At 51.1% G+C, this 24,611-nt stretch overlaps 3 protein-coding genes and 1 long non-coding RNA gene across 18 annotated transcripts; 1 reads left to right on the forward strand and 3 right to left on the reverse strand.

Annotated features, from left to right (window-relative positions):
- Positions 1-2: 2 nt before the first annotated feature.
- LOC144037164 (uncharacterized) lies at positions 3-7,491 on the reverse strand. 11 transcript variants are annotated; one of them, XR_013288849.1, is made up of 23 exons: positions 7,438-7,491; positions 7,206-7,270; positions 7,076-7,135; positions 6,714-6,740; positions 6,493-6,534; positions 6,149-6,196; positions 6,022-6,081; positions 5,760-5,789; positions 5,625-5,675; positions 5,517-5,564; positions 5,388-5,423; positions 5,257-5,283; positions 5,082-5,189; positions 4,969-5,001; positions 4,221-4,244; positions 4,096-4,134; positions 3,862-4,008; positions 1,849-1,911; positions 1,732-1,779; positions 1,619-1,645; positions 629-988; positions 487-534; positions 3-414 (listed from the first exon to the last, which is right to left on the reverse strand). XR_013288849.1 is itself a non-coding variant. In XM_077548390.1 (22 exons), exons 1-22 carry the CDS (start codon positions 7,446-7,448, stop codon positions 380-382), a joined length of 1,185 nt encoding a protein of 394 aa, XP_077404516.1. In that variant the 5' UTR covers positions 7,449-7,491; the 3' UTR covers positions 3-379. The 11 variants fall into 11 exon arrangements, 8 of the variants coding, with proteins under 8 accessions (XP_077404516.1, XP_077404517.1, XP_077404513.1 ...); XR_013288848.1 differs by having other exon boundaries at positions 629-884; positions 1,732-1,911; XR_013288847.1 differs by having other exon boundaries at positions 1,732-1,911.
- On the forward strand, positions 4,090-15,016 carry LOC144037171 (uncharacterized). The gene is made up of 3 exons (XR_013288850.1): positions 4,090-5,821; positions 5,964-6,252; positions 12,554-15,016. It is a non-coding gene; the product is annotated as an uncharacterized LOC144037171 (long non-coding RNA).
- LOC144037163 (uncharacterized) lies at positions 8,473-11,824 on the reverse strand. Of its 3 annotated transcripts, none has more exons than XM_077548383.1 (13): positions 11,688-11,824; positions 11,264-11,325; positions 10,855-10,887; positions 10,733-10,771; positions 10,485-10,520; positions 10,383-10,412; positions 10,274-10,315; positions 10,181-10,204; positions 9,417-9,935; positions 8,919-9,326; positions 8,797-8,840; positions 8,667-8,700; positions 8,473-8,593 (listed from the first exon to the last, which is right to left on the reverse strand). In XM_077548383.1, the coding sequence occupies exons 1-12, from the start codon at positions 11,696-11,698 to the stop codon at positions 8,695-8,697; spliced, it is 1,254 nt and encodes a 417-aa protein (XP_077404509.1). In that variant the 5' UTR covers positions 11,699-11,824; the 3' UTR covers positions 8,473-8,593; positions 8,667-8,694. The 3 variants fall into 3 exon arrangements, with proteins under 3 accessions (XP_077404509.1, XP_077404510.1, XP_077404508.1); XM_077548384.1 differs by lacking the exon at positions 11,688-11,824 and having other exon boundaries at positions 9,417-9,776; positions 9,891-9,935; positions 11,264-11,573; XM_077548382.1 differs by lacking the exon at positions 11,688-11,824 and having other exon boundaries at positions 11,264-11,581.
- Positions 12,994-15,185, reverse strand: LOC144037169 (uncharacterized). Of its 3 annotated transcripts, XM_077548404.1 has the most exons (6): positions 14,908-15,185; positions 14,661-14,725; positions 14,559-14,585; positions 13,677-13,706; positions 13,524-13,586; positions 12,994-13,288 (listed from the first exon to the last, which is right to left on the reverse strand). In XM_077548404.1, the coding sequence occupies exons 1-6, from the start codon at positions 14,916-14,918 to the stop codon at positions 13,053-13,055; spliced, it is 432 nt and encodes a 143-aa protein (XP_077404530.1). In that variant the 5' UTR covers positions 14,919-15,185; the 3' UTR covers positions 12,994-13,052. The 3 variants fall into 3 exon arrangements, with proteins under 3 accessions (XP_077404530.1, XP_077404531.1, XP_077404529.1); XM_077548405.1 differs by lacking the exon at positions 13,677-13,706; XM_077548403.1 differs by lacking the exon at positions 13,677-13,706 and having other exon boundaries at positions 14,559-14,725.
- Between the last annotated feature and the right edge of the window lie 9,426 nt (positions 15,186-24,611).

A 24,611-nucleotide genomic window follows, 5' to 3' on the forward strand; every position in this document is an offset into this window, starting at 1 on the left:
TTCTTGTCGAATGTTTTCCATTAAAAGGGCCACTTCCTCTGCTGTCACAGAGAGAACCAAATCATGAAGGAAAGATTTTGCAAGGTGTTTATTGTAGTGCTGGTGCAAATCACCCGCTTGATGGCGAGGAGCCATTTTGAGCGAGTCGTGCCAACGGACGTCGTCGATGTTATAAAAACACAAAAACCTTTCTTGCAAAGACATTTGAAGGTCAAGTTGTCCTGCTTCTACAAACGGATTCTACAAATATTTGCAAACAAAGGCCCGTGCCTGCCAGTTGCCTTAAGTTGGCCCAAGGGGGGGGTCAGGGTTGGCAACGGTGGGCGCACTGCACTGCAAGCGGCGGCGGCAAAAGCCAACTTGCGGCTTGCGGTGGAAGTCAGCAGGTGTCGTCCACTTCCACGTTGTCCGCAGCTGTGGGCACAAAGGTGGCGCCACTTATGCCATGGAGTGCGGTCGTCACGGCGACGACAACCACGACCTCACCTTCAGGACCCGGACCCCAAGCCGCGTCGTACCGTTCCGTGACGGAACCTGCGGAGAACAAGTCACGCCGGCAGCGCGCACAGCACAATTATCATCACGATGCGGCCGAGCTCGTCTGTGCCGCCGCCGTCGCAACACTCACCAGCCTTGTGGGGCTCTTGCCACGCCCGCCCGCCACCTGCAACCACACAGAGGCAAAGTCACATGACGTCAACTGCAGACGACGTCCGAGGCGGAGTTGCCGGCAGCCTGCCGGAATGCGGAGCGAGTGTCTGCCTGCCTGCCTGTCATTCCATCCCACAGCGCGTCTGGAATCCCGGACCCGATGGAGTGAGCGACTCCCCATCGCAACGTACGTATGGTCGTTCATCATCAAAGATGAATTGTTGTTGTTTTGCCTTTTGGAAGATGTTCGACAGCCTTCAAACAATCCAAACGCATCCTCCGATCCAGTGTTTGTCAGGCCTGGTCCTCAGGGCACACCATCCATTTCCATGTCTGCCTTCACTAACACAGGTGAGGATCGTGATCAGGCTTGGCCAGAGCTTGCCGATGATCATTGGGATCACCTGCGTTGGAATAGGGAGACAGGCGGGATGGTGTTCCCCGAGGGCCAGACTTGCCTTCGAATCGATTGACAAATGTCACCCGCAACCGATCACAATGTACAACCGCTGCACTCATCCCTCATTGTTTTTACTTTGTGAGCGTCTTGAACATACATGATGAACACACTCATGACTTGTGCAAATATCAACTGATTATTCCGTGTACAACTGCAAAGTGCACCTACAAATATCATATATTAAACACACAAAGTATAAACATCAAATCAACACCGTAGCAAATAAGCTTTTTTTCAAACGAGCAAACTTGTTTAGTCCTATTTACTGCTGAACAATATAGTGAGATGCCATCTATGGGTGGACAGTGTAAGTGCAGGCATATTCAATGGCTGGCAGAGCAAAATCAATTATACACTCAGAAACTTCGAGCAATTAGCCCCCCAAATCCCGATATTGTAACTGCATAGCCAAGGAGAAGAATTCCCAACACAGTCCAAGTCTTGTCCCTGACAATCAAAGATGAGTCCAGTGCCTGCTGGACTCCAAATCAAAAGTGTCACACTTACTGGAGTCCAGGGACGTTCCTGTTGCCTCTGAAAAGATGCGCACACACACACGCAGTGTTTGACTACACGTTGTCAGCTTTAAATCCGTAGCCGACGTAGCAGCGGTGGCTTACGGGAATCTGTTGCCATGGTAACGCTATCGGTGCCCCACGCCAGCGTGCCTGAGACAAACATGGCAGTGATCAAACATGTGAAGATTGGCACACGCACAAGCGTGTGCGCGCACGTACCTGAGAGCGGAGTGTCCACCAAGGTGCCCCCTGCTGGCTCGCTGCGCACGTGCAGGGACGAGTCTAGAAGTGAGGTCACGTGACAAGAAAGGCAAGACTTGCACTTTGGAGATTTGGAAAGCAGTTGCAGATGCTCACTTATTTTCTTTCTGCTGCTGTCCTTTTACATCGACGACAGGCGGGCGACCTTTCAGTGAGTCGGCCCTACCGTTGACCTTTTACATCGACGACAGGCGGGCGACCTTTTCAGTGAGTCGGCCCTACCGTTGACCTTTTACATCGACGACAGGCGGGCGACCTTTCAGTGAGTCGGCCCTACCGTTGACCTTTTACATCGACGACAGGCGGGCGACCTTTCAGTGAGTCGGCCCTACCGTTGACCTTTTACATCGACGACAGGCGGGCGACCTTTCAGTGAGTCGGCCCTACCGTTGACCTTTTACATCGACGACAGGCGGGCGACCTTTCAGTGAGTCGGCCCTACCGTTGACCTTTTACATCGACGACAGGCGGGCGACCTTTCAGTGAGTCGGCCCTACCGTTGACCTTTTACATCGACGACAGGCGGGCGACCTTTCAGTGAGTCGGCCCTACCGTTGACCTTTTACATCGACGACAGGCGGGCGACCTTTCAGTGAGTCGGCCCTACCGTTGACCTTTTACATCGACGACAGGCGGGCGACCTTTCAGTGAGTCGGCCCTACCGTTGACCTTTTACATCGACGACAGGCGGGCGACCTTTCAGTGAGTCGGCCCTACCGTTGACCTTTTACATCGACGACAGGCGGGCGACCTTTCAGTGAGTCGGCCCTACCGTTGACCTTTTACATCGACGACAGGCGGGCGACCTTTCAGTGAGTCGGCCCTACCGTTGACCTTTTACATCGACGACAGGCGGGCGACCTTTCAGTGAGTCGGCCCTACCGTTGACCTTTTACATCGACGACAGGCGGGCGACCTTTCAGTGAGTCGGCCCTACCGTTGACCTTTTACATCGACGACAGGCAGGCGACCTTTCAGTGAGTCGGCCCTACCGTTGACCTTTTACATCGACAACAGGCGGGCGACCTTTCAGTGAGTCGGCCCTACCGTTGACCTGTCTAACCGAGCTGGCGGGGTTGTGAAGGGTGGCCTCACTTATTTGCTATCGTTGTCTTTGTTATTCTCAGATCACTTTTCCTTATAATCCGATTTTTTTTTTTTTTATCCCGATCAGCCCGAGTGGAGCCGCGCGTTGGGCCTGCCCGACTGTTTGCAGTGTCGAGCACAAATGTCGGCTGCTTTTCGTTGTACTGTGTTTTATTTTTAAGTGCTGCGAAGGATATTTTGGATTTGCGGGTTTTGTTGTCTTTAGTTTGGGCCTCACTGTCCACGTTGGAGCCATTCAGTCAACAGAATCATTTTTACATGTCAAGATTTATGCTGCATTGGAGGATGGTCGGAAGTCGGATTCATCCCAGTTGGGTTTTCCCAGTTCCGACCTGAAAGCATTCGAGACGAAAGTAAACAACCAAAATGGCTGATAGTGATATATATATATATATATATATTTTTTTCTATTGTGGTCCTCAAAACTCACCTCCAGCAAACTTGCCTTCTCACAATTTTGCTTCATTTATTGTCTTTTTTTCATGAACATTCCTTGCAGTTCAGTAGTTGAGCGTATGATTTCATGCCGGGAGACCGCGGCATCCTGTCACGTATGTTGCGTTATGTCAAATATTTAGGAATGAAGAAAGCTATCTAGTTTTATACTCGAGTCATTGTGTTTTACCATTCACGGTCTGTGTTTCACATTGAAGTCCGTCGGTGAAATCGGGGTACTTTTTTCCTCCCGACTTTGCAAGTGGGATTTCCGAGTTCAAGGGGGCGTTCCCGTCCTGCTTTGAACTCGGAAAAGTCTGACTTCCGACCATCCTCGAATGCAGCATAAATCATGTGACTTTTTCCTTTTTCTAAAACACGGACGGCACAACAAGCATCTTGTAGCTTTTTGTTGAAGGTGGCGCTCACCCGTGCCGCCCGTGTGTACACGCGTGTTGTCCTGGGCCAAAGTTGAAAGGTGAAGAACGGGAGGGCTGGCCGACGGACGGGTCCACGGGAGTTGCTGAGCGTGAAGGTCAACTGCAGGTGGACTGAAGGAAGTCATCTGAGGCGTCACTGCGGAACACGACAAGAAGTAGGAGGTGGCTGTAATCCGGTGCGGTTGCTGGTCAGCGGCGCAGGCCATGGTCACCATGTGCTGACCTCCGTCTTTGTCCAGCAGGTGAGTCTGCCGGCCGTTTCCTGTTCAACACAACACACGCGCCGTCTGCTCATCAGCACTTTCATGTGCTAGCTCGCGACTCGCTAGTGCCAAAAGATGTTGCTACCGTTTGCTTGGGAGCGCTCGCCGCCTGTGGGAAGAAGAAAAGATTGGATTGATCACTGATCGGCGATCAACTCGGAATGTCTGCTAAGCCTCGTTTCTACCGCCGGTATCTACTCTGCTCTGCATTTAGCCCCGTCTCCACCAACAAATCTACCCGGCTCTACTCGCTTTTTTTTGGTACCTGCTCCTTTGCACATCTAAAAAAAGTAGCCCAGTTCCAAAACGCGACTTCATTATTTTGGAGGCCAATGGTTGGTTCGAGACATGTCGTCATCAATGTGCAGCTGCGCAAACCGCCACCCCGGGAAAACCGCTGCCATTAACGATGAAGAGAGGACAGCGATGGCTTAACCTTTTGAACAAGATTGAACGCAGCTTCCTGCAGTAGTCATTCGATGCCTTCTGGCTGAAATAAACGGTCACAAACCAAGTACCAGGTACCAAAAAAACATCCGCGATATCCATACTTTTTGCCTGTGTGCAATGCACGCTAGCTGCGGTCGCTTTAGCATGACGTCACTGGCGAGGTGAGGAGGGGCTTTCCGGGTGGCGGCCGTGCCAGTGGAGACACGCACTGCTTTTTGGTGTAGAGTAGGGTAGATACAGTCAGTGGAAACGAGGCTGTAGTTGAGCACTTGCGCTCGCTCTTGTAGCCAAGAAGCCCACACAGCAGCCTGTCCTCGGTTCTTGCTCTACACAACGCGACTCGACGTGTTTGAGGACATGCGAGTGTCTTGTGTTGTCATTACCTTCTTGGTGGGCTGAGGAAGACGAGGACCACGCTGAGGACAAAAGAGGACACCAAAGTTTACAAGCAGGCTCTTATTGTGTCTTTGAGAATGAAAGCGTTTGGACCAAGTACACAAGTGGTCATGGACGTGGTCTGCAGCAGGAGTGGAAGCGGATTGGTCCCAGGCGTGCTCGCCTTCTGTTTGCTTGATGACATCAGACTCAATCAGACTTTCTTGGTCTGCAGCCAAACAATTCTAATCAACATGACGCAACGACGGCTTGTAGCAGAAGATATGAAAAAGTACCTGTGGAATCGGTCCAAGTGGCTTCGCCTGCTTGAGCCAAAAGGAAAGTAGATCACAGCGTCAGGTTGAGCTTTTTGCTCTTTTGTCATGTGCCAATGTTGGTTCCCGACGGCCGAGGAAGATTGTCTCACCCGGCAGGCCGAGCAGAAAGTGGCTGTCGGCGGTTCCTTCCAAACAGGCGCAACCAAGAGCCAGCCGTCAATCACCTTTTGATTTGACATTTGGCCTGAGGCCCCGCCCCTCCGACATACCCGCCTCACCTGTGTACTCCGGCGGAGAGGCCCCTCCCTCCAATGACGTCAGCGCCCCTGACAACCAATCACAGGTCTCACATTCTTCCTGCTTTTGCCCCTCCCTCTTCCGCTCACCTGTGGCTCCCGTGGCTCCGCCCATTCCGCTCAAAAGCTTCTCTCCATTGGCTGAAGCACAATGGGCACACTCATGAGTGAGGACATTTGAATTGATTGGGGTCCATCGTCATTCAAGTTTGAAGAGACCTTCACCGTTTGGATGTGCGTCCACGTCGTCAGAATCTGCCGACGCACAAAAGAAATGAACCAGCAAGGTAAGGCCACGCCCACCCGTGCATCCGGGACCAACACGTCGTACTTGTCGTACGTGTTGGTCAGCAAGCTGCTGCAAAGCTCAAGTCTGATTTTGCACTGTTTGACTTTGCTTTCTTTTCTTTTCTTCCTTTGACTTGGCAGTCTGGCAGCGCCTTTGCCACGAGAATGCTTTCCCGCCGCTCGGCGTGGGTTCGCGTACCTGTCGAAGCATCCACGCCGCCCTCAGCGCGTCCTGCAGCCGCCGAGACCTCTTGACCACCTGGCAGGTGACAAAGAAGCGTCATCTTGGGACACGTGGTCGGCTTCCGACCCAGATGTTCACTCACCGCTGACGTCGGGGAGGGACGACGACACGCCGGGTCTGACGCCTGCTGCTGCGTGGAGCGGATGTGAAAAAGGAACAATCAAGGAGATGAGCTCAACGACCAAGGTAAGCAAGCCGCCATGAAGGTGAGAAACTAGCAAAGAGCGAGATGAGCTAACGATGAAGGAGACGACGGGCGCTAGAAAAGTGCCGCAACTTTGACGGTGACGAGTCTCAGCTGCAGCAAGTCGGCCTCCTTTTGTTTGCTTTTGTGGGGGTGAGAGGAAAGTGCTGGTGTGCTGCGGGTGTTTGTCACAAGGATGCGAAAGTGGGCTGATTTTGAGGACGGGAAAAGCTGTGACTTACCCGAAGCCCCCGCTGCGCTCTGGTGGGCACTCGCAGGTCCTGCTGGAGAGGAGGGAGGGTGGGGGGTGAATGGCGCTCGGGTTTCCTGCTCTTAATGAAAAACTTGACAAAGGTTGCCTTTCATTCAGATCTTTTCCCTTTCTTTGTCCCACTAAGAGTGACTTTGGATTGACTTTATGTTATGTGGGAAGGTTACGAGGCGAAAGGTGGGCCCGTCTCACCCTCCTGCTTTGTGGAGTCGGCGTCATCTGAAAGGAAAACAACACATCCACATTGTTCTCCAATTTGTCTTTGTTGCCTGCCTTGAATGCGGCCGGCGCTTGATTGGCTAGCACGCTATGCTTTGCCTTCACACACACACAAGTCAAAGGCCCCTCGACCCCCAGACTGCATTTGATCCCTTTTCATTTCCATTCTTCCGCCTTTCCATTCTGTCGGCATGCTTTCACTTGTTGCCAGCCAAGAAGCGACTTGCGCTCGCTTGGAACCAGCCGTCGAGCCTAATGGTGACAACGGGCGCTCTTTGCAGGTCGCCGAGTAAAATGGGCGAGAACGCGGCGGGCCTAACTGGGCTTCGACCTACCCTCGTCCTCCTCGGACCGGTCGACCTCCGCCTCCTCGGCCGGCTCCGTCTCCTCGCGCTCTGGAAAAGAAGCGCAAGGCTCACGTCGGCGAGTGGCAAACAGCAAATGGCCGCCAATGCTTGGCCGTACCCTCCACGGAAGCTGCCCGTGCCACTGATACCAGGACAACCAGCAGGGACATCGCGATCAAGTTCCTGAGGAGAACCCAATGTGATCGTTTCATGCATCACACAGTTCATCTATATCAATCATCTTTGAGATCATAAGTCATCGCCGTATCGGTCCAAGGGTCGTTACGGCGATCAGCATTCAATCACTCATCAATCAGTATCCAGCATTTCTGCTCTCCAAGTTTACTCACCGAGGCGACATGACGATGCTGCTCTGCACAAAAGTTCTGCTTCAGCATTTTATACCCAGGGGGCGGGCTTAGGCCACTGTGTGCGTGCGTGTGTGAAGACCACCAAGCTTCCTCATTGATGGTTTTGTGGAAACTTCATCTCGTTCATGTCAGTCACTCTTCCATGTGGGTAACTGGACCACAGACTGACCCCCACCTCCCACCGCGTAACCTAACCCCACCCGCCTCCGTACCTGCAATTAACTTTGGATTCTGAAAGAAACTTGAAATAGCCGAGAGCGAGACAGAAGGAAAAAGAAGGAAAGGGCACAGGGGGGTGGCGGGGTATCAAGTGAAAGCTGACAAGAGAAAGAACGCTCGGGAGAACGAGCAAGAGTGGGAATCTTGAAGTCCAAATCTTTTTACTGACATCAATTGGTTGCTGAGAAAAAAATGTCCTTGCTGAGGACTGCGAATGTTCCAAAGGTGCACGTGGTGTCATCATGCACAACTTGCAGCGCCGTAAAGGGTCAACTGAAGTCCAGTCGTGCAGTTTTGTCAAAGGCATTAAAATCCCGCAGGAGACTCGTTTGTGGGTAATGGCCGTTTGCTTTGTTGATTTGACCCGAGACATTCCAAGTGGGGCGGGCTGACTGGAGCTGGAACTTTTGGCCAACCGATTTGCTCAACACGTCAATGATCAATATGAAGAAAATACAGTAAGGCAAGAATGCAGGATGGACTGAACAAAGGCTTTTTTTTTTTATTAACAAATACACTAGAAAGCCGCAAATACAAAATCCAACAAATCAAGAACCCTGACCAACAGGCTGACAGCAACAAAGACCCGCCTGCCAAAGAGTGAAAGAAGGCAGGGAACCCAAGACAAGGACAAACACGGGTGGCTGATTGGAAGACACGAGGGGAGGGGGGGCTTGACGAGCACAGCTGCAAGTAAAAGGCCTAACTGGCAAGACTGGAACACAAGAAAAGAAACCTGAGAAGAAAGGAAGCTAAATAGAATTTCGACAAATGACAACAAGTCCAAGGTGAGTGTTGAAATGTGATTTATTGCGTCAAGCGCTACACATCTGCCGCGTATGTTCATTAGAAAGCGGATGGGAAGTCGTCATGGCAAAAGTCTTCCAGGCAGTCCCACGTGTAATTACGCTTGCTTCTGCAAACACACAGAACAAAACACCTGTCAAAGTTGCGCAAGTAGATCCAGATCTGGACAACGATGGGGTCACCCTCTCAGTTGGAGCTTGAAGGTCGCGTTCACTCCTGAAGGAAGGAAAGCAGAAGATGAATGTTAAGTCTTAGTTCTTCCTGCCGACATTTTGCTGTATTTCAGGCGTCAGATGTGAAGGTGGGATTTACCCCGAGGTGGGCGGGCGTGACGTCTGACTTGTCAACAAGAGTTGCTGCAAAAGAGCAACAAACACGCAAGGTCAACAAGTGACTTGGAGCTGAACATACGTGTTCTACCACTCATTAGTTACCCTCAGTGGAGTCGAAGATTTGCCAGCTCTTGTCACGTTCTTGAACATTCTGCCCCTCCTCTGTGCCCACTTCCTCCTTGGTGCCATCCCTGCCAAGCTCCACGTCCTCCATGCTGACACTGGTATCGGATCCTCTGCCACCCTTGGGAGGGTTTTCATCTTCTTCTCTGATCTCCTCCCCTTCCATCACGTCTGACTGGTCAGACAAGTCCATTTCTGCGATCTGGCTTCCTTCCCGGGCCTGAGCGTCCTCCTCATCTAAGACCTCAGGCCCCACCTCACCTCCCTCCTCTAATGTGGCCACGGGGTCAGCACCGTCGCCCTCATCATCATTACCGGCCCTGGTGGCGTCCGACTCAGACTCACCGCTTGTCGTCTTCTTGTCCTTTTCTGCCTCCAAACTTGACTCTGACGACAGAAGGTAGCAGAATCTCAAACTTGGTCAGCTTGTCTCAATGTGGCCTTAGGGTATCAGTTAATGGTAAAACAGCAGCTGACCTGATTCTGACTCGGACGATTCCACAGAGTCCGGCAAGTCCGGAGTCTCCGGAGACCCGGGTGATTCTGGGGAGTCGGGTGATTCTGGGGAGTCGGGTGATTCTGAGGTCTCTGCTGAATCAGCAGAGTTTGATGATTCCACAGAATCTGCTGATTCTGCGGACTGGGTTGACTCTGCAGAGTTGGGTGACTCTGGCGAATCAGCAGACTCTCGTGATGCCACAGACTCTGCTGATTCCGCAGACCCTGGTGTATCCACAGACTCTGAGGATCCTGCAGACCCTGGTGTAACCACAGACTCTGAGGATTCTGCAGACTCGGATGACTTTTTGGAATCTGCTGATTCTAGAGACTCTGGAACTGTCCAAGAATAGAAACTGTTTCTCAACTGTCTACTCGTTTTGTGTTGGGGGTGCAAAAAGTCCTTTGAGTCTTTGACAGACTTGACTAGACAAAAAAGACATACAGTCGTACCTTGACTTTCCGTGGAGGACTTGTCAGAGCCTTCTGCTGCTCCTTCTGCGGAGATAGTGTTTTGTTGACATGTTGATGTCATCACTATACAGACCAACTTGCACGTTTTAGTTTTTCAGTATGTTAGCATGGAAACATTTAGGATTCTTCAACAGGATGCATAGTAAAAGTGACTTCAAGCGGGCCAGCTAGTCTTCTTGTAAACACACGCATCATTTGTGTCATTCCTTTTTGACTTGTCAAGAACAGCACCACAAATATTGAGGATCCAGCCCTAAGAGACACGCTACCTGAATCCGGAGCGTCGGAAGCACCTGCGGACATGAATGAGACACTTGGTCAAGTGACACGGCACAAAGGAGACAATTCTGAAGGATTCAGACCTTGGCGCTCCACTTGCTCGATATCCTCGTGGTCTGCTTGCGCTGAGCAACACAAAATAACGGATGACTCCTTTGAACAGCACAAGAACGAGACCAGCTCAGACTCTACCTTGGCCTTGTTCTTGCGAGTCGTCGAGATCTGCGGACACAAACCTTCCAGTCAGGACCAGAAGAGACACACAAACAAAGGCACGTCAAAGCACTCTCAAACCTGGAGAATCGGACGTGTCGCGTGACTCTGTAGGAGCTGGAACACAAATGGACAAGATTCAGAAGGAAGCGCACTTTCAGATCTGCTCTTCATGCCGTTGACATTTTTTCAACCGTCACTTGTAAAAGTCAACACCAACAAAAGGAGGACAAGACGCATGCTGAGCATATCCTATTTGATTTGGATGAGGCTCCGCCCACCACATGCTGCGCATTTTGTGATGGGGCCACCGTGTGTCTGGAGCGCACCTGGCCGTGATGTTGCCGGAGCTTGCGTTGTTGCTTTTCCTGCGGGAACAAAACATTGACATTCAAGACCAGGCCAAAAAAAAGGCAAAGCTTTTTTTCTTCTGCGTCCAAAACAAATTTACCGTCAAAGTGAGCGATCAGCGCCGCACTTTTGTCTGTAACAGATCAAGCACATTTCTGTTGAAACCCAACTGTAAATTGCGGGGCGGCAGGGCTCAGTGGTAGAGTGCTCCAGATTGTGGGTTCGATCCTCAGCACTTGTGACTATATCCAAGTGTCATTGAGCCAGACACTCGAACCCCAAATTGCTCCCAGTGGACCTGGCAGCGTGTGTGTGTGCGTGCGTGCGTGCGTGTGTGTGTGTGTGTCAATGGGAGGCTTTGTAAAACGCTTTGGGCACCATCTAACGCACTATTTATAACAAAAACGAATAAAATGTCCAATCGTCATTTGGCCACACAAAAAAGTCTTTCATTCATCTCAAAATCGAAAACAAAGGTGAGAGCCAATGTTGGAATGTTTACGGCTCACCAGAAATTGGAGCAGCTGCACAAAGGCTGGCAAGAGTGACGAGCGCGAACAGTGGGACACACCTGCAAAACACACGCACACACACGCATACAATCAACACCATTGCAACACACACTCACTGAAATACATCAACTCCAAATAAGCACATTGTAATCATCCCACATGCATTACACACAAGACACAGTTTCTTGCGACCCTCGTAGCGGCCGTCCCACATCGTGGTTTGAAAAGCGCCGTGAATTTGCAAACGTGAGAGAGGCTACAAAGCGTCTCGTCTTCAAGTGCGACCGCTCGCTCGGCCGGCTTCTTCATTGCACGTCACACCTGCAAAAAGTGGATCAAAAAGGCCATCCTCCGTTTTGTGGGCAACTTGCCGAAAGGTTGCCACGGTCGCGCTGAGTTGCCTGCAAAGTCGTCAACTCACCGTGTCAACATTTTGGCGAGACGGCCGGCGACGTCAGCGAGATCTCACGTCAGCTTCTCCTGTCGCAGCGACTCAACTTCAACCTCTCGAGTGGCGCCGCAGACAGCCGGCGCTTTTATGGGCCGGCCGGGTCCACGCCTCCTCACGCCCCGCCCACCCGAGCGACCAGATGACGAGAGCGCAGCGGAAGGAGACACACCGGGGCGAGACGAGACCGGGAGGAAAGAAGAGTGAATAGACGACGAGAGCGGACATGAAGAAGACATACGAGTGGAGGCCACCGGTCGCAGGTCCAAGATGTCAAGGGGGACCTTCACCTTCTTCATGGTGGCAGCCAAAGCTGAACAAGGAGCAGGTCGGCCGCATTCGGCTGGCGCTGGAAGAACCTCATCTGCAACTTGTATGCGCGGCTTCCACTATCGCGTTTGGGAAATCACGTTGAAGTTTGCCGAAGGAATCAATGAAATGAAATGAAATGAGGTCCTTATCAGCCTGCGCCAAAAGGAGTTCCTCGAAAAAAGACGCTCCGAGCGGCAAATCCACTGGGCTCATTTTGATTTTCAACTGGTCCATAAAGAGCTTGATAAAAGATGGGACCATTTGTGAGGGTCTTCCGAGTGGTTGGTCCTTGGTTTTTAGAGCGGACCCGGCTTGGAACGTCACCTTGTGTGTCGTAGGTGAAGAAGGAAATGCGCACTTTGGTTTTGCGATGGCCACAGGTTGCAAATGGAATTATTCTGCATTCAGCAGCCGTGAAAGCAAAGGTTTTGCTCGTCAAATTGAACAAGTACGGAAAAAATGTGACTTGATGAGATGATGATTTTTTTGTTCATGATGTCAATCATTTTGTGTTCTTTTTGTCTCAGGTCTTGAACGCCGTGGCTTCATCCCTGTGCACCATTTTGGCCCAAGTTGTGCAAGCGTGCCGTCTGGTGGCAATCCAACAGGAAGTGCCAAGGTGGCCATGATATCGACAAAAGCGTGCGACGTGCTGGCCAAACGTGCCATTGGGAAGGCGGCGGCGCTCGTCACGACAGGTCAGTGGCCATTTTGAAAGTTTTGCCATATGCAAGATTCATGTGCTCAGCTGAGGGCAAGCGGCTCATTTTGCAAACGTGGACGGAGCTCGTGTTTTGTGCCGGCTCTAGCAAGCAAGTTCATCTGCTCCTCGCTCGCTTCAATGTCCTTTTCCGCTTAATGCTGAAACGCGAACATTGCCGAGTCATCATGTGGCGCCTCGTCCACACATATGAGGACAGACTTTCCTTCAAGGAGCAAAAGCAAATATATGAACATACGTGACGGGTTCGTGATTGCATGACTGGCAACTTTTATTATCAACCTGCAAGTGCTCGTTACACGTCTTTACGCCCGACCGCCAACCGCTTTGGATTTCCTTTTGGACGCTGCGTTTCTTGCCACAAGTTTGCCTCGAGGACGGCCAGCCGGACCTTTGGGGCCCCTGGACCCGCTGGGAACGCTGGCGCCATGAACATGAAGCAGATTGGAGGCGGGGCTCAGACCGGCGGTGGCCAGGATTTCGGCTTTAGTGGAAAGAGGACTGAACTTGTCCTTGCGTCCCATGTCTGGACTCTCATCATCTGGAAGAAGACACAATCGGGAGTTTTGCCAAATGTTTGGATTTGATCTGGCCAATGAAAAGTCTTGTGATCACGAGAGGATTCAGCCTGGTCAAGTCAAGTGCTGCTCTTTGGACTCTTTTAAACATGAGTTGAAAGCCAAATTGGAGCCAGTTTTTCATTAGAGCCGGCGTTGATTTGAGCCGGCTTGCGTTCCCTCGCATCATCCATTCGTTGAGAATCAAATCAGGCAAACCAGACTTTGAAGACGCCATCTGACCTTCTTCCGCTCCAGCGCCGCCATTTGCCGCTGCGGCGTCTGCAAAGCAATTCAAGAAAGGTCATGTGATCGAATGCCCGGCAGCGGCTTTGCATGAAGAAAAGGAGCGGATGTCCAAACGAGACGTACCGACGACTGTTACCTGATTGGCGGCGCCAGCTGCAAGAAAACAAAGTGGACCAAAGATGGATGACGGCTGGCAAATGTTGACGTTGCTTCCAAAGGAAATGTGTGTGTGTGAATACACAAGCGACTGCTGTGTGTCTGCTAAATGGCCAAAGGTGCCAAGGTGATTGCATGCCGCGTTTCCAGCAGGAACCTTCAACCAAGCCCCGCCCCCTTTCATATGCCTTTCTTTGTCCTTTGTTTGAGCCCCAGGCCGCGTCCGTCTGAAGACGCTCGCTGTTGATGGGACGCGTTTGTTTTTGTTTGTTCATTTTCCCCTTTTGGGCGCGTTATGACGACGAAGCCCCAACACGCCATTCACGACAACATCCTAAAAGAAAAACGGCTGACGGCTCCAAGCCGTCCCAAAGTCCGCCCTTGAGACGGCCTTCCGGATGTCTCCGTGTCCAATCGCCTGCAAAGGTGACTCATGGACGGATGGACGCAAGCGGCGGATGAGTCTGGCGGTCGACATCAATCGCATTTCTGAGGTGGCGCCGACCTCGCCTAAACGACGTGAAAAGAAGCAGTCGGACGGGAGTGCGTGCATGCGCGTGCGCGACGTCATCAAAGAGTGGGCGAGTCGTCGCCACGCCTCTGGAACGGATCAAATTCATATGAAACGGATACGACGTCAATTCAACATGGCGACCCCAAGTGCGACGGCAGCGACTGACGATTGGCGTGATGAAAGACTTCCGGCGCTAAAGAGTTCACCAAGAATGCGGCACGACTCAGCAAATTGGATTTGCCAGGTGGCCGGTTCCACCCCTCAACAAGAAAGTGGGCGTGGCTAAGTGCGCAAGTCCCCAAATTGTCCCCCAAGTGCAAATGTTTGACACTCACCTGTGGAAAGTTCATTGGAGGCGGAGTCTGAGCGAGGAAGAGAGCAATTGAGAGCAATGAGAAAGAAGTCCACTGACAAGTTGGAGCGAAGCGTCAACTGACCGTCAGTGTTGATGTCTCCGTGCACCCGCACCACCAGCACGGCCAAGCAGAGGAGGAGCGTCCTTCTGACGGTCACAGAGAGAAACAAAACAACATTTGCAGATTCAACCCACAGTGGCTTGCGTACATATTCGCTTTTGCTTTTTCCGTTCCGGTCATTTGAGCCCGCGAGACGAGAAGGAAGTTTGCCTTTTTTCAACATTTCGTTTGCCTCAACTTGTGTTGCATTGTGGGAGCGAGGACCTACCTGGCGAACATGCTGTGGTCAGAAAGGTCCGTAGAGGAATGGTCTGACTTGCTCGGTCTTGTGCTGCCATTTATATATCTCCCCAAATGTCAGCATGCGCTCGTGCGTGTGTGTGCGCGCGCTCGTGCGCGTGTGTGTGAGTGTCCTGTGTCAAGAAGATTGACTTTGTCGGCAGGACCGTCCAGTCGCGCAGCAGCAAATGATTTCCCCTCCAAATATTCCGTGTGTTGTTTGACACATGTCAAGTGTGGCGTTGAAATTCCGTCTGTGAGTTTGCGTGTTTGTCGACAAGACCCCCCCCCCCCCCCGTCCTCGGACTTGCCCATGTACCAAATAACACCTTGGTACGTTCACCTGATTGAAAAGCAACAAACTGTCCTAAGGTGTGAACAAGGCGGCTCTCCGTTGGCTGTGGAACAAAAACTTGGACAATCATTTGCCGGGAAATTTTGGAATCCATCTTATCCAATTGAGGAGAGGTTAAATGTGATTGCAGGCAAAATGTGTGAAGGTGCAAGTGCTTTTCCTCACGTGGTTTCTCTGTGCCCTGCCCGCCATCTTGTTTATGTGTGTTGATTTGATGAACGGATGATTTTTGTGTTTGCTTTCAAGTGGCAAAAGGAGCGAGCTTGCCACAAGTGACAAAGTCGAGCTGAAAACATGAAAACAGCATCGTTGCTTTCTTCACATCATGTTGTTTTTTTCGCCAGAGACTTTTGAAACAAGTTTGGGGCCGCCGTGAAAGGTGCCACTTTTGACCCTGGCGCTCTCACCTTCATCCGAGCCTTCAGCGAATGTCCCCACACAAGTGTCGAGTTGTTTTTGCGGAATCCCCCTCCTACAGTGGTTCCGGGGAGGGCGCTCTAATTACCATCCACGTTGTCCGGAAGAATAATCAGAGCAGAACCAGCTGGAATTCAAGCAGGGTCCGTATTTGGGGCCATTCAGTGAGACGCCGTGATGTCACCGCTCACGTCAAGCTTTGCAAACAAGTTGGACCTGCTTGGTTGCATCCCAAATGTTTGCTCATTTTTATCGGCAGTGGGAATTTTGCCGGCTGGTGCGACGGAGGCGGGCGGGCGGGCGGGCGGGCGGGCGGGCGGGCGGGCGGGCGGGCGGGCGGGCGGGCGGGGGATCGGATGGGCGCCGTGGTCGGCCGTCTGCTATTTCAGTGTCAAAGGCGCTTCTGTCTGCAAACGTTTTCTGGTGTAAGCTGATCGCGAAGGGAGGCCGAGGCCATTGTGCGCCTTTGAAACCGGGGAAGGTCAAATGTTGCAAGTCATCCAGTGCCGTCTGAGAAGGAATGCAAATGAAGCGTACACCGAGCTTCCTTCTTGGACAAAACATTGCAAGCATAGGAATCCGCTTTGTTGACATTTGTCACCAGGGGAGCGCTTGCCTGTGTTTAACGTTGAAGGGAAAAAAAAAAAACATGGTTTGATATGTCCTCATGTAACCTCTCATATAAGGATATGTTGTTGTCCTGAACTGTTGTCCGAATCCAGGTGCCCAACAATTTCTAAATAAAGGGCGGGATCAGCCTGGGAACTCTTCCTTGTTTTTACTACAGTTTTCCCTGTTTTGCAAAACATGTTTTCGAAAGTGTCTGAGACAGGGCTTGGCGAGCCCGGTTTCCCACGCTAACGGATAAAAGACGGAGCGGCACACGTTCTGGACAGAGTCAGCTGCGGAACACGTACGATCGCTCAGCCGTTTTGCAGCTCGTTCTACCCGGTGTCAAGGTAAGAGCTGATGATCATCATATTATGCTGCTTAACGTTGTAGTGTATTGATTGCTGTTTGTGGGAAATGAAAGGTACAATCATTCTAGCACAGCGCAGGTGTCGATTACTGTTTGCGGGGTTAAAACGTACGAGGGTTAGGGGTTAGAGGGTTAGGGTTAGGTTTTTGGAAAGGGGTTAGGGTTAGGTTTTTGGAAAGGGGTTAGGGTTAGGTTTTTGGAAAGGGGTTAGGGTTAGGTTTTTGGAAAGGGGTTAGGGTTAGGGTTAGGGTTAGGGTTAGGGTTAGGGTTAGGGTTAGGGTTAGGGTTAGGGTTAGGGTTAGGGTTAGGGTTAGGGTTAGGGTTAGGGTTAGGGTTAGGGTTAGGGTTAGGGTTAGGGTTAGGGTTAGGGTTAGGGTTAGGGTTAGGGTTAGAGGGTTAGGGTTAGGGTTAGGGTTAGGGTTAGGGTTAGGGTTAGGGTTAGGGTTAGGGTTAGGGTTAGGGTTAGGGTTAGGGTTAGGGTTAGGGTTAGGGTTAGGGTTAGGGTTAGGGTTAGGGTTAGGGTTAGGGTTAGGGTTAGGGTTAGGGTTAGGGTTAGGGTTAGGGTTAGGGTTAGGGTTAGGGTTAGGGTTAGGGTTAGGGTTAGGGTTAGGGTTAGGGTTAGGGTTAGGGTTAGGGTTAGGGTTAGGGTTAGGGTTAGGGTTAGGGTTAGGGTTAGGGTTAGGGTTAGGGTTAGGGTTAGGGTTAGGGTTAGGGTTAGGGTTAGGGTTAGGGTTAGGGTTAGGGTTAGGGTTAGGGTTAGGGTTAGGGTTAGGGTTAGGGTTAGGGTTAGGGTTAGGGTTAGGGTTAGGGTTAGGGTTAGGGTTAGGGTTAGGGTTAGGGTTAGGGTTAGGGTTAGGGTTAGGGTTAGGGTTAGGGTTAGGGTTAGGGTTAGGGTTAGGGTTAGGGTTAGGGTTAGGGTTAGGGTTAGGGTTAGGGTTAGGGTTAGGGTTAGGGTTAGGGTTAGGGTTAGGGTTAGGGTTAGGGTTAGGGTTAGGGTTAGGGTTAGGGTTAGGGTTAGGGTTAGGGTTAGGGTTAGGGTTAGGGTTAGGGTTAGGGTTAGGGTTAGGGTTAGGGTTAGGGTTAGGGTTAGGGTTAGGGTTAGGGTTAGGGTTAGGGTTAGGGTTAGGGTTAGGGTTAGGGTTAGGGTTAGGGTTAGGGTTAGGGTTAGGGTTAGGGTTAGGGTTAGGGTTAGGGTTAGGGTTAGGGTTAGGGTTAGGGTTAGGGTTAGGGTTAGGGTTAGGGTTAGGGTTAGGGTTAGGGTTAGGGTTAGGGTTAGGGTTAGGGTTAGGGTTAGGGTTAGGGTTAGGGTTAGGGTTAGGGTTAGGGTTAGGGTTAGGGTTAGGGTTAGGGTTAGGGTTAGGGTTAGGGTTAGGGTTAGGGTTAGGGTTAGGGTTAGGGTTAGGGTTAGGGTTAGGGTTAGGGTTAGGGTTAGGGTTAGGGTTAGGGTTAGGGTTAGGGTTAGGGTTAGGGTTAGGGTTAGGGTTAGGGTTAGGGTTAGGGTTAGGGTTAGGGTTAGGGTTAGGGTTAGGGTTAGGGTTAGGGTTAGGGTTAGGGTTAGGGTTAGGGTTAGGGTTAGGGTTAGGGTTAGGGTTAGGGTTAGGGTTAGGGTTAGGGTTAGGGTTAGGGTTAGGGTTAGGGTTAGGGTTAGGGTTAGGGTTAGGGTTAGGGTTAGGGTTAGGGTTAGGGTTAGGGTTAGGGTTAGGGTTAGGGTTAGGGTTAGGGTTAGGGTTAGGGTTAGGGTTAGGGTTAGGGTTAGGGTTAGGGTTAGGGTTAGGGTTAGGGTTAGGGTTAGGGTTAGGGTTAGGGTTAGGGTTAGGGTTAGGGTTAGGGTTAGGGTTAGGGTTAGGGTTAGGGTTAGGGTTAGGGTTAGGGTTAGGGTTAGGGTTAGGGTTAGGGTTAGGGTTAGGGTTAGGGTTAGGGTTAGGGTTAGGGTTAGGGTTAGGGTTAGGGTTAGGGTTAGGGTTAGGGTTAGGGTTAGGGTTAGGGTTAGGGTTAGGGTTAGGGTTAGGGTTAGGGTTAGGGTTAGGGTTAGGGTTAGGGTTAGGGTTAGGGTTAGGGTTAGGGTTAGGGTTAGGGTTAGGGTTAGGGTTAGGGTTAGGGTTAGGGTTAGGGTTAGGGTTAGGGTTAGGGTTAGGGTTAGGGTTAGGGTTAGGGTTAGGGTTAGGGTTAGGGTTAGGGTTAGGGTTAGGGTTAGGGTTAGGGTTAGGGTTAGGGTTAGGGTTAGGGTTAGGGTTAGGGTTAGGGTTAGGGTTAGGGTTAGGGTTAGGGTTAGGGTTAGGGTTAGGGTTAGGGTTAGGGTTAGGGTTAGGGTTAGGGTTAGGGTTAGGGTTAGGGTTAGGGTTAGGGTTAGGGTTAGGGTTAGGGTTAGGGTTAGGGTTAGGGTTAGGGTTAGGGTTAGGGTTAGGGTTAGGGTTAGGGTTAGGGTTAGGGTTAGGGTTAGGGTTAGGGTTAGGGTTAGGGTTAGGGTTAGGGTTAGGGTTAGGGTTAGGGTTAGGGTTAGGGTTAGGGTTAGGGTTAGGGTTAGGGTTAGGGTTAGGGTTAGGGTTAGGGTTAGGGTTAGGGTTAGGGTTAGGGTTAGGGTTAGGGTTAGGGTTAGGGTTAGGGTTAGGGTTAGGGTTAGGGTTAGGGTTAGGGTTAGGGTTAGGGTTAGGGTTAGGGTTAGGGTTAGGGTTAGGGTTAGGGTTAGGGTTAGGGTTAGGGTTAGGGTTAGGGTTAGGGTTAGGGTTAGGGTTAGGGTTAGGGTTAGGGTTAGGGTTAGGGTTAGGGTTAGGGTTAGGGTTAGGGTTAGGGTTAGGGTTAGGGTTAGGGTTAGGGTTAGGGTTAGGGTTAGGGTTAGGGTTAGGGTTAGGGTTAGGGTTAGGGTTAGGGTTAGGGTTAGGGTTAGGGTTAGGGTTAGGGTTAGGGTTAGGGTTAGGGTTAGGGTTAGGGTTAGGGTTAGGGTTAGGGTTAGGGTTAGGGTTAGGGTTAGGGTTAGGGTTAGGGTTAGGGTTAGGGTTAGGGTTAGGGTTAGGGTTAGGGTTAGGGTTAGGGTTAGGGTTAGGGTTAGGGTTAGGGTTAGGGTTAGGGTTAGGGTTAGGGTTAGGGTTAGGGTTAGGGTTAGGGTTAGGGTTAGGGTTAGGGTTAGGGTTAGGGTTAGGGTTAGGGTTAGGGTTAGGGTTAGGGTTAGGGTTAGGGTTAGGGTTAGGGTTAGGGTTAGGGTTAGGGTTAGGGTTAGGGTTAGGGTTAGGGTTAGGGTTAGGGTTAGGGTTAGGGTTAGGGTTAGGGTTAGGGTTAGGGTTAGGGTTAGGGTTAGGGTTAGGGTTAGGGTTAGGGTTAGGGTTAGGGTTAGGGTTAGGGTTAGGGTTAGGGTTAGGGTTAGGGTTAGGGTTAGGGTTAGGGTTAGGGTTAGGGTTAGGGTTAGGGTTAGGGTTAGGGTTAGGGTTAGGGTTAGGGTTAGGGTTAGGGTTAGGGTTAGGGTTAGGGTTAGGGTTAGGGTTAGGGTTAGGGTTAGGGTTAGGGTTAGGGTTAGGGTTAGGGTTAGGGTTAGGGTTAGGGTTAGGGTTAGGGTTAGGGTTAGGGTTAGGGTTAGGGTTAGGGTTAGGGTTAGGGTTAGGGTTAGGGTTAGGGTTAGGGTTAGGGTTAGGGTTAGGGTTAGGGTTAGGGTTAGGGTTAGGGTTAGGGTTAGGGTTAGGGTTAGGGTTAGGGTTAGGGTTAGGGTTAGGGTTAGGGTTAGGGTTAGGGTTAGGGTTAGGGTTAGGGTTAGGGTTAGGGTTAGGGTTAGGGTTAGGGTTAGGGTTAGGGTTAGGGTTAGGGTTAGGGTTAGGGTTAGGGTTAGGGTTAGGGTTAGGGTTAGGGTTAGGGTTAGGGTTAGGGTTAGGGTTAGGGTTAGGGTTAGGGTTAGGGTTAGGGTTAGGGTTAGGGTTAGGGTTAGGGTTAGGGTTAGGGTTAGGGTTAGGGTTAGGGTTAGGGTTAGGGTTAGGGTTAGGGTTAGGGTTAGGGTTAGGGTTAGGGTTAGGGTTAGGGTTAGGGTTAGGGTTAGGGTTAGGGTTAGGGTTAGGGTTAGGGTTAGGGTTAGGGTTAGGGTTAGGGTTAGGGTTAGGGTTAGGGTTAGGGTTAGGGTTAGGGTTAGGGTTAGGGTTAGGGTTAGGGTTAGGGTTAGGGTTAGGGTTAGGGTTAGGGTTAGGGTTAGGGTTAGGGTTAGGGTTAGGGTTAGGGTTAGGGTTAGGGTTAGGGTTAGGGTTAGGGTTAGGGTTAGGGTTAGGGTTAGGGTTAGGGTTAGGGTTAGGGTTAGGGTTAGGGTTAGGGTTAGGGTTAGGGTTAGGGTTAGGGTTAGGGTTAGGGTTAGGGTTAGGGTTAGGGTTAGGGTTAGGGTTAGGGTTAGGGTTAGGGTTAGGGTTAGGGTTAGGGTTAGGGTTAGGGTTAGGGTTAGGGTTAGGGTTAGGGTTAGGGTTAGGGTTAGGGTTAGGGTTAGGGTTAGGGTTAGGGTTAGGGTTAGGGTTAGGGTTAGGGTTAGGGTTAGGGTTAGGGTTAGGGTTAGGGTTAGGGTTAGGGTTAGGGTTAGGGTTAGGGTTAGGGTTAGGGTTAGGGTTAGGGTTAGGGTTAGGGTTAGGGTTAGGGTTAGGGTTAGGGTTAGGGTTAGGGTTAGGGTTAGGGTTAGGGTTAGGGTTAGGGTTAGGGTTAGGGTTAGGGTTAGGGTTAGGGTTAGGGTTAGGGTTAGGGTTAGGGTTAGGGTTAGGGTTAGGGTTAGGGTTAGGGTTAGGGTTAGGGTTAGGGTTAGGGTTAGGGTTAGGGTTAGGGTTAGGGTTAGGGTTAGGGTTAGGGTTAGGGTTAGGGTTAGGGTTAGGGTTAGGGTTAGGGTTAGGGTTAGGGTTAGGGTTAGGGTTAGGGTTAGGGTTAGGGTTAGGGTTAGGGTTAGGGTTAGGGTTAGGGTTAGGGTTAGGGTTAGGGTTAGGGTTAGGGTTAGGGTTAGGGTTAGGGTTAGGGTTAGGGTTAGGGTTAGGGTTAGGGTTAGGGTTAGGGTTAGGGTTAGGGTTAGGGTTAGGGTTAGGGTTAGGGTTAGGGTTAGGGTTAGGGTTAGGGTTAGGGTTAGGGTTAGGGTTAGGGTTAGGGTTAGGGTTAGGGTTAGGGTTAGGGTTAGGGTTAGGGTTAGGGTTAGGGTTAGGGTTAGGGTTAGGGTTAGGGTTAGGGTTAGGGTTAGGGTTAGGGTTAGGGTTAGGGTTAGGGTTAGGGTTAGGGTTAGGGTTAGGGTTAGGGTTAGGGTTAGGGTTAGGGTTAGGGTTAGGGTTAGGGTTAGGGTTAGGGTTAGGGTTAGGGTTAGGGTTAGGGTTAGGGTTAGGGTTAGGGTTAGGGTTAGGGTTAGGGTTAGGGTTAGGGTTAGGGTTAGGGTTAGGGTTAGGGTTAGGGTTAGGGTTAGGGTTAGGGTTAGGGTTAGGGTTAGGGTTAGGGTTAGGGTTAGGGTTAGGGTTAGGGTTAGGGTTAGGGTTAGGGTTAGGGTTAGGGTTAGGGTTAGGGTTAGGGTTAGGGTTAGGGTTAGGGTTAGGGTTAGGGTTAGGGTTAGGGTTAGGGTTAGGGTTAGGGTTAGGGTTAGGGTTAGGGTTAGGGTTAGGGTTAGGGTTAGGGTTAGGGTTAGGGTTAGGGTTAGGGTTAGGGTTAGGGTTAGGGTTAGGGTTAGGGTTAGGGTTAGGGTTAGGGTTAGGGTTAGGGTTAGGGTTAGGGTTAGGGTTAGGGTTAGGGTTAGGGTTAGGGTTAGGGTTAGGGTTAGGGTTAGGGTTAGGGTTAGGGTTAGGGTTAGGGTTAGGGTTAGGGTTAGGGTTAGGGTTAGGGTTAGGGTTAGGGTTAGGGTTAGGGTTAGGGTTAGGGTTAGGGTTAGGGTTAGGGTTAGGGTTAGGGTTAGGGTTAGGGTTAGGGTTAGGGTTAGGGTTAGGGTTAGGGTTAGGGTTAGGGTTAGGGTTAGGGTTAGGGTTAGGGTTAGGGTTAGGGTTAGGGTTAGGGTTAGGGTTAGGGTTAGGGTTAGGGTTAGGGTTAGGGTTAGGGTTAGGGTTAGGGTTAGGGTTAGGGTTAGGGTTAGGGTTAGGGTTAGGGTTAGGGTTAGGGTTAGGGTTAGGGTTAGGGTTAGGGTTAGGGTTAGGGTTAGGGTTAGGGTTAGGGTTAGGGTTAGGGTTAGGGTTAGGGTTAGGGTTAGGGTTAGGGTTAGGGTTAGGGTTAGGGTTAGGGTTAGGGTTAGGGTTAGGGTTAGGGTTAGGGTTAGGGTTAGGGTTAGGGTTAGGGTTAGGGTTAGGGTTAGGGTTAGGGTTAGGGTTAGGGTTAGGGTTAGGGTTAGGGTTAGGGTTAGGGTTAGGGTTAGGGTTAGGGTTAGGGTTAGGGTTAGGGTTAGGGTTAGGGTTAGGGTTAGGGTTAGGGTTAGGGTTAGGGTTAGGGTTAGGGTTAGGGTTAGGGTTAGGGTTAGGGTTAGGGTTAGGGTTAGGGTTAGGGTTAGGGTTAGGGTTAGGGTTAGGGTTAGGGTTAGGGTTAGGGTTAGGGTTAGGGTTAGGGTTAGGGTTAGGGTTAGGGTTAGGGTTAGGGTTAGGGTTAGGGTTAGGGTTAGGGTTAGGGTTAGGGTTAGGGTTAGGGTTAGGGTTAGGGTTAGGGTTAGGGTTAGGGTTAGGGTTAGGGTTAGGGTTAGGGTTAGGGTTAGGGTTAGGGTTAGGGTTAGGGTTAGGGTTAGGGTTAGGGTTAGGGTTAGGGTTAGGGTTAGGGTTAGGGTTAGGGTTAGGGTTAGGGTTAGGGTTAGGGTTAGGGTTAGGGTTAGGGTTAGGGTTAGGGTTAGGGTTAGGGTTAGGGTTAGGGTTAGGGTTAGGGTTAGGGTTAGGGTTAGGGTTAGGGTTAGGGTTAGGGTTAGGGTTAGGGTTAGGGTTAGGGTTAGGGTTAGGGTTAGGGTTAGGGTTAGGGTTAGGGTTAGGGTTAGGGTTAGGGTTAGGGTTAGGGTTAGGGTTAGGGTTAGGGTTAGGGTTAGGGTTAGGGTTAGGGTTAGGGTTAGGGTTAGGGTTAGGGTTAGGGTTAGGGTTAGGGTTAGGGTTAGGGTTAGGGTTAGGGTTAGGGTTAGGGTTAGGGTTAGGGTTAGGGTTAGGGTTAGGGTTAGGGTTAGGGTTAGGGTTAGGGTTAGGGTTAGGGTTAGGGTTAGGGTTAGGGTTAGGGTTAGGGTTAGGGTTAGGGTTAGGGTTAGGGTTAGGGTTAGGGTTAGGGTTAGGGTTAGGGTTAGGGTTAGGGTTAGGGTTAGGGTTAGGGTTAGGGTTAGGGTTAGGGTTAGGGTTAGGGTTAGGGTTAGGGTTAGGGTTAGGGTTAGGGTTAGGGTTAGGGTTAGGGTTAGGGTTAGGGTTAGGGTTAGGGTTAGGGTTAGGGTTAGGGTTAGGGTTAGGGTTAGGGTTAGGGTTAGGGTTAGGGTTAGGGTTAGGGTTAGGGTTAGGGTTAGGGTTAGGGTTAGGGTTAGGGTTAGGGTTAGGGTTAGGGTTAGGGTTAGGGTTAGGGTTAGGGTTAGGGTTAGGGTTAGGGTTAGGGTTAGGGTTAGGGTTAGGGTTAGGGTTAGGGTTAGGGTTAGGGTTAGGGTTAGGGTTAGGGTTAGGGTTAGGGTTAGGGTTAGGGTTAGGGTTAGGGTTAGGGTTAGGGTTAGGGTTAGGGTTAGGGTTAGGGTTAGGGTTAGGGTTAGGGTTAGGGTTAGGGTTAGGGTTAGGGTTAGGGTTAGGGTTAGGGTTAGGGTTAGGGTTAGGGTTAGGGTTAGGGTTAGGGTTAGGGTTAGGGTTAGGGTTAGGGTTAGGGTTAGGGTTAGGGTTAGGGTTAGGGTTAGGGTTAGGGTTAGGGTTAGGGTTAGGGTTAGGGTTAGGGTTAGGGTTAGGGTTAGGGTTAGGGTTAGGGTTAGGGTTAGGGTTAGGGTTAGGGTTAGGGTTAGGGTTAGGGTTAGGGTTAGGGTTAGGGTTAGGGTTAGGGTTAG

The sequence above is a fragment of the Vanacampus margaritifer genome, chromosome 17 (genome assembly GCF_051991255.1).
Source record: "Vanacampus margaritifer isolate UIUO_Vmar chromosome 17, RoL_Vmar_1.0, whole genome shotgun sequence".
NCBI lineage: Eukaryota > Metazoa > Chordata > Actinopteri > Syngnathiformes > Syngnathidae > Vanacampus > Vanacampus margaritifer.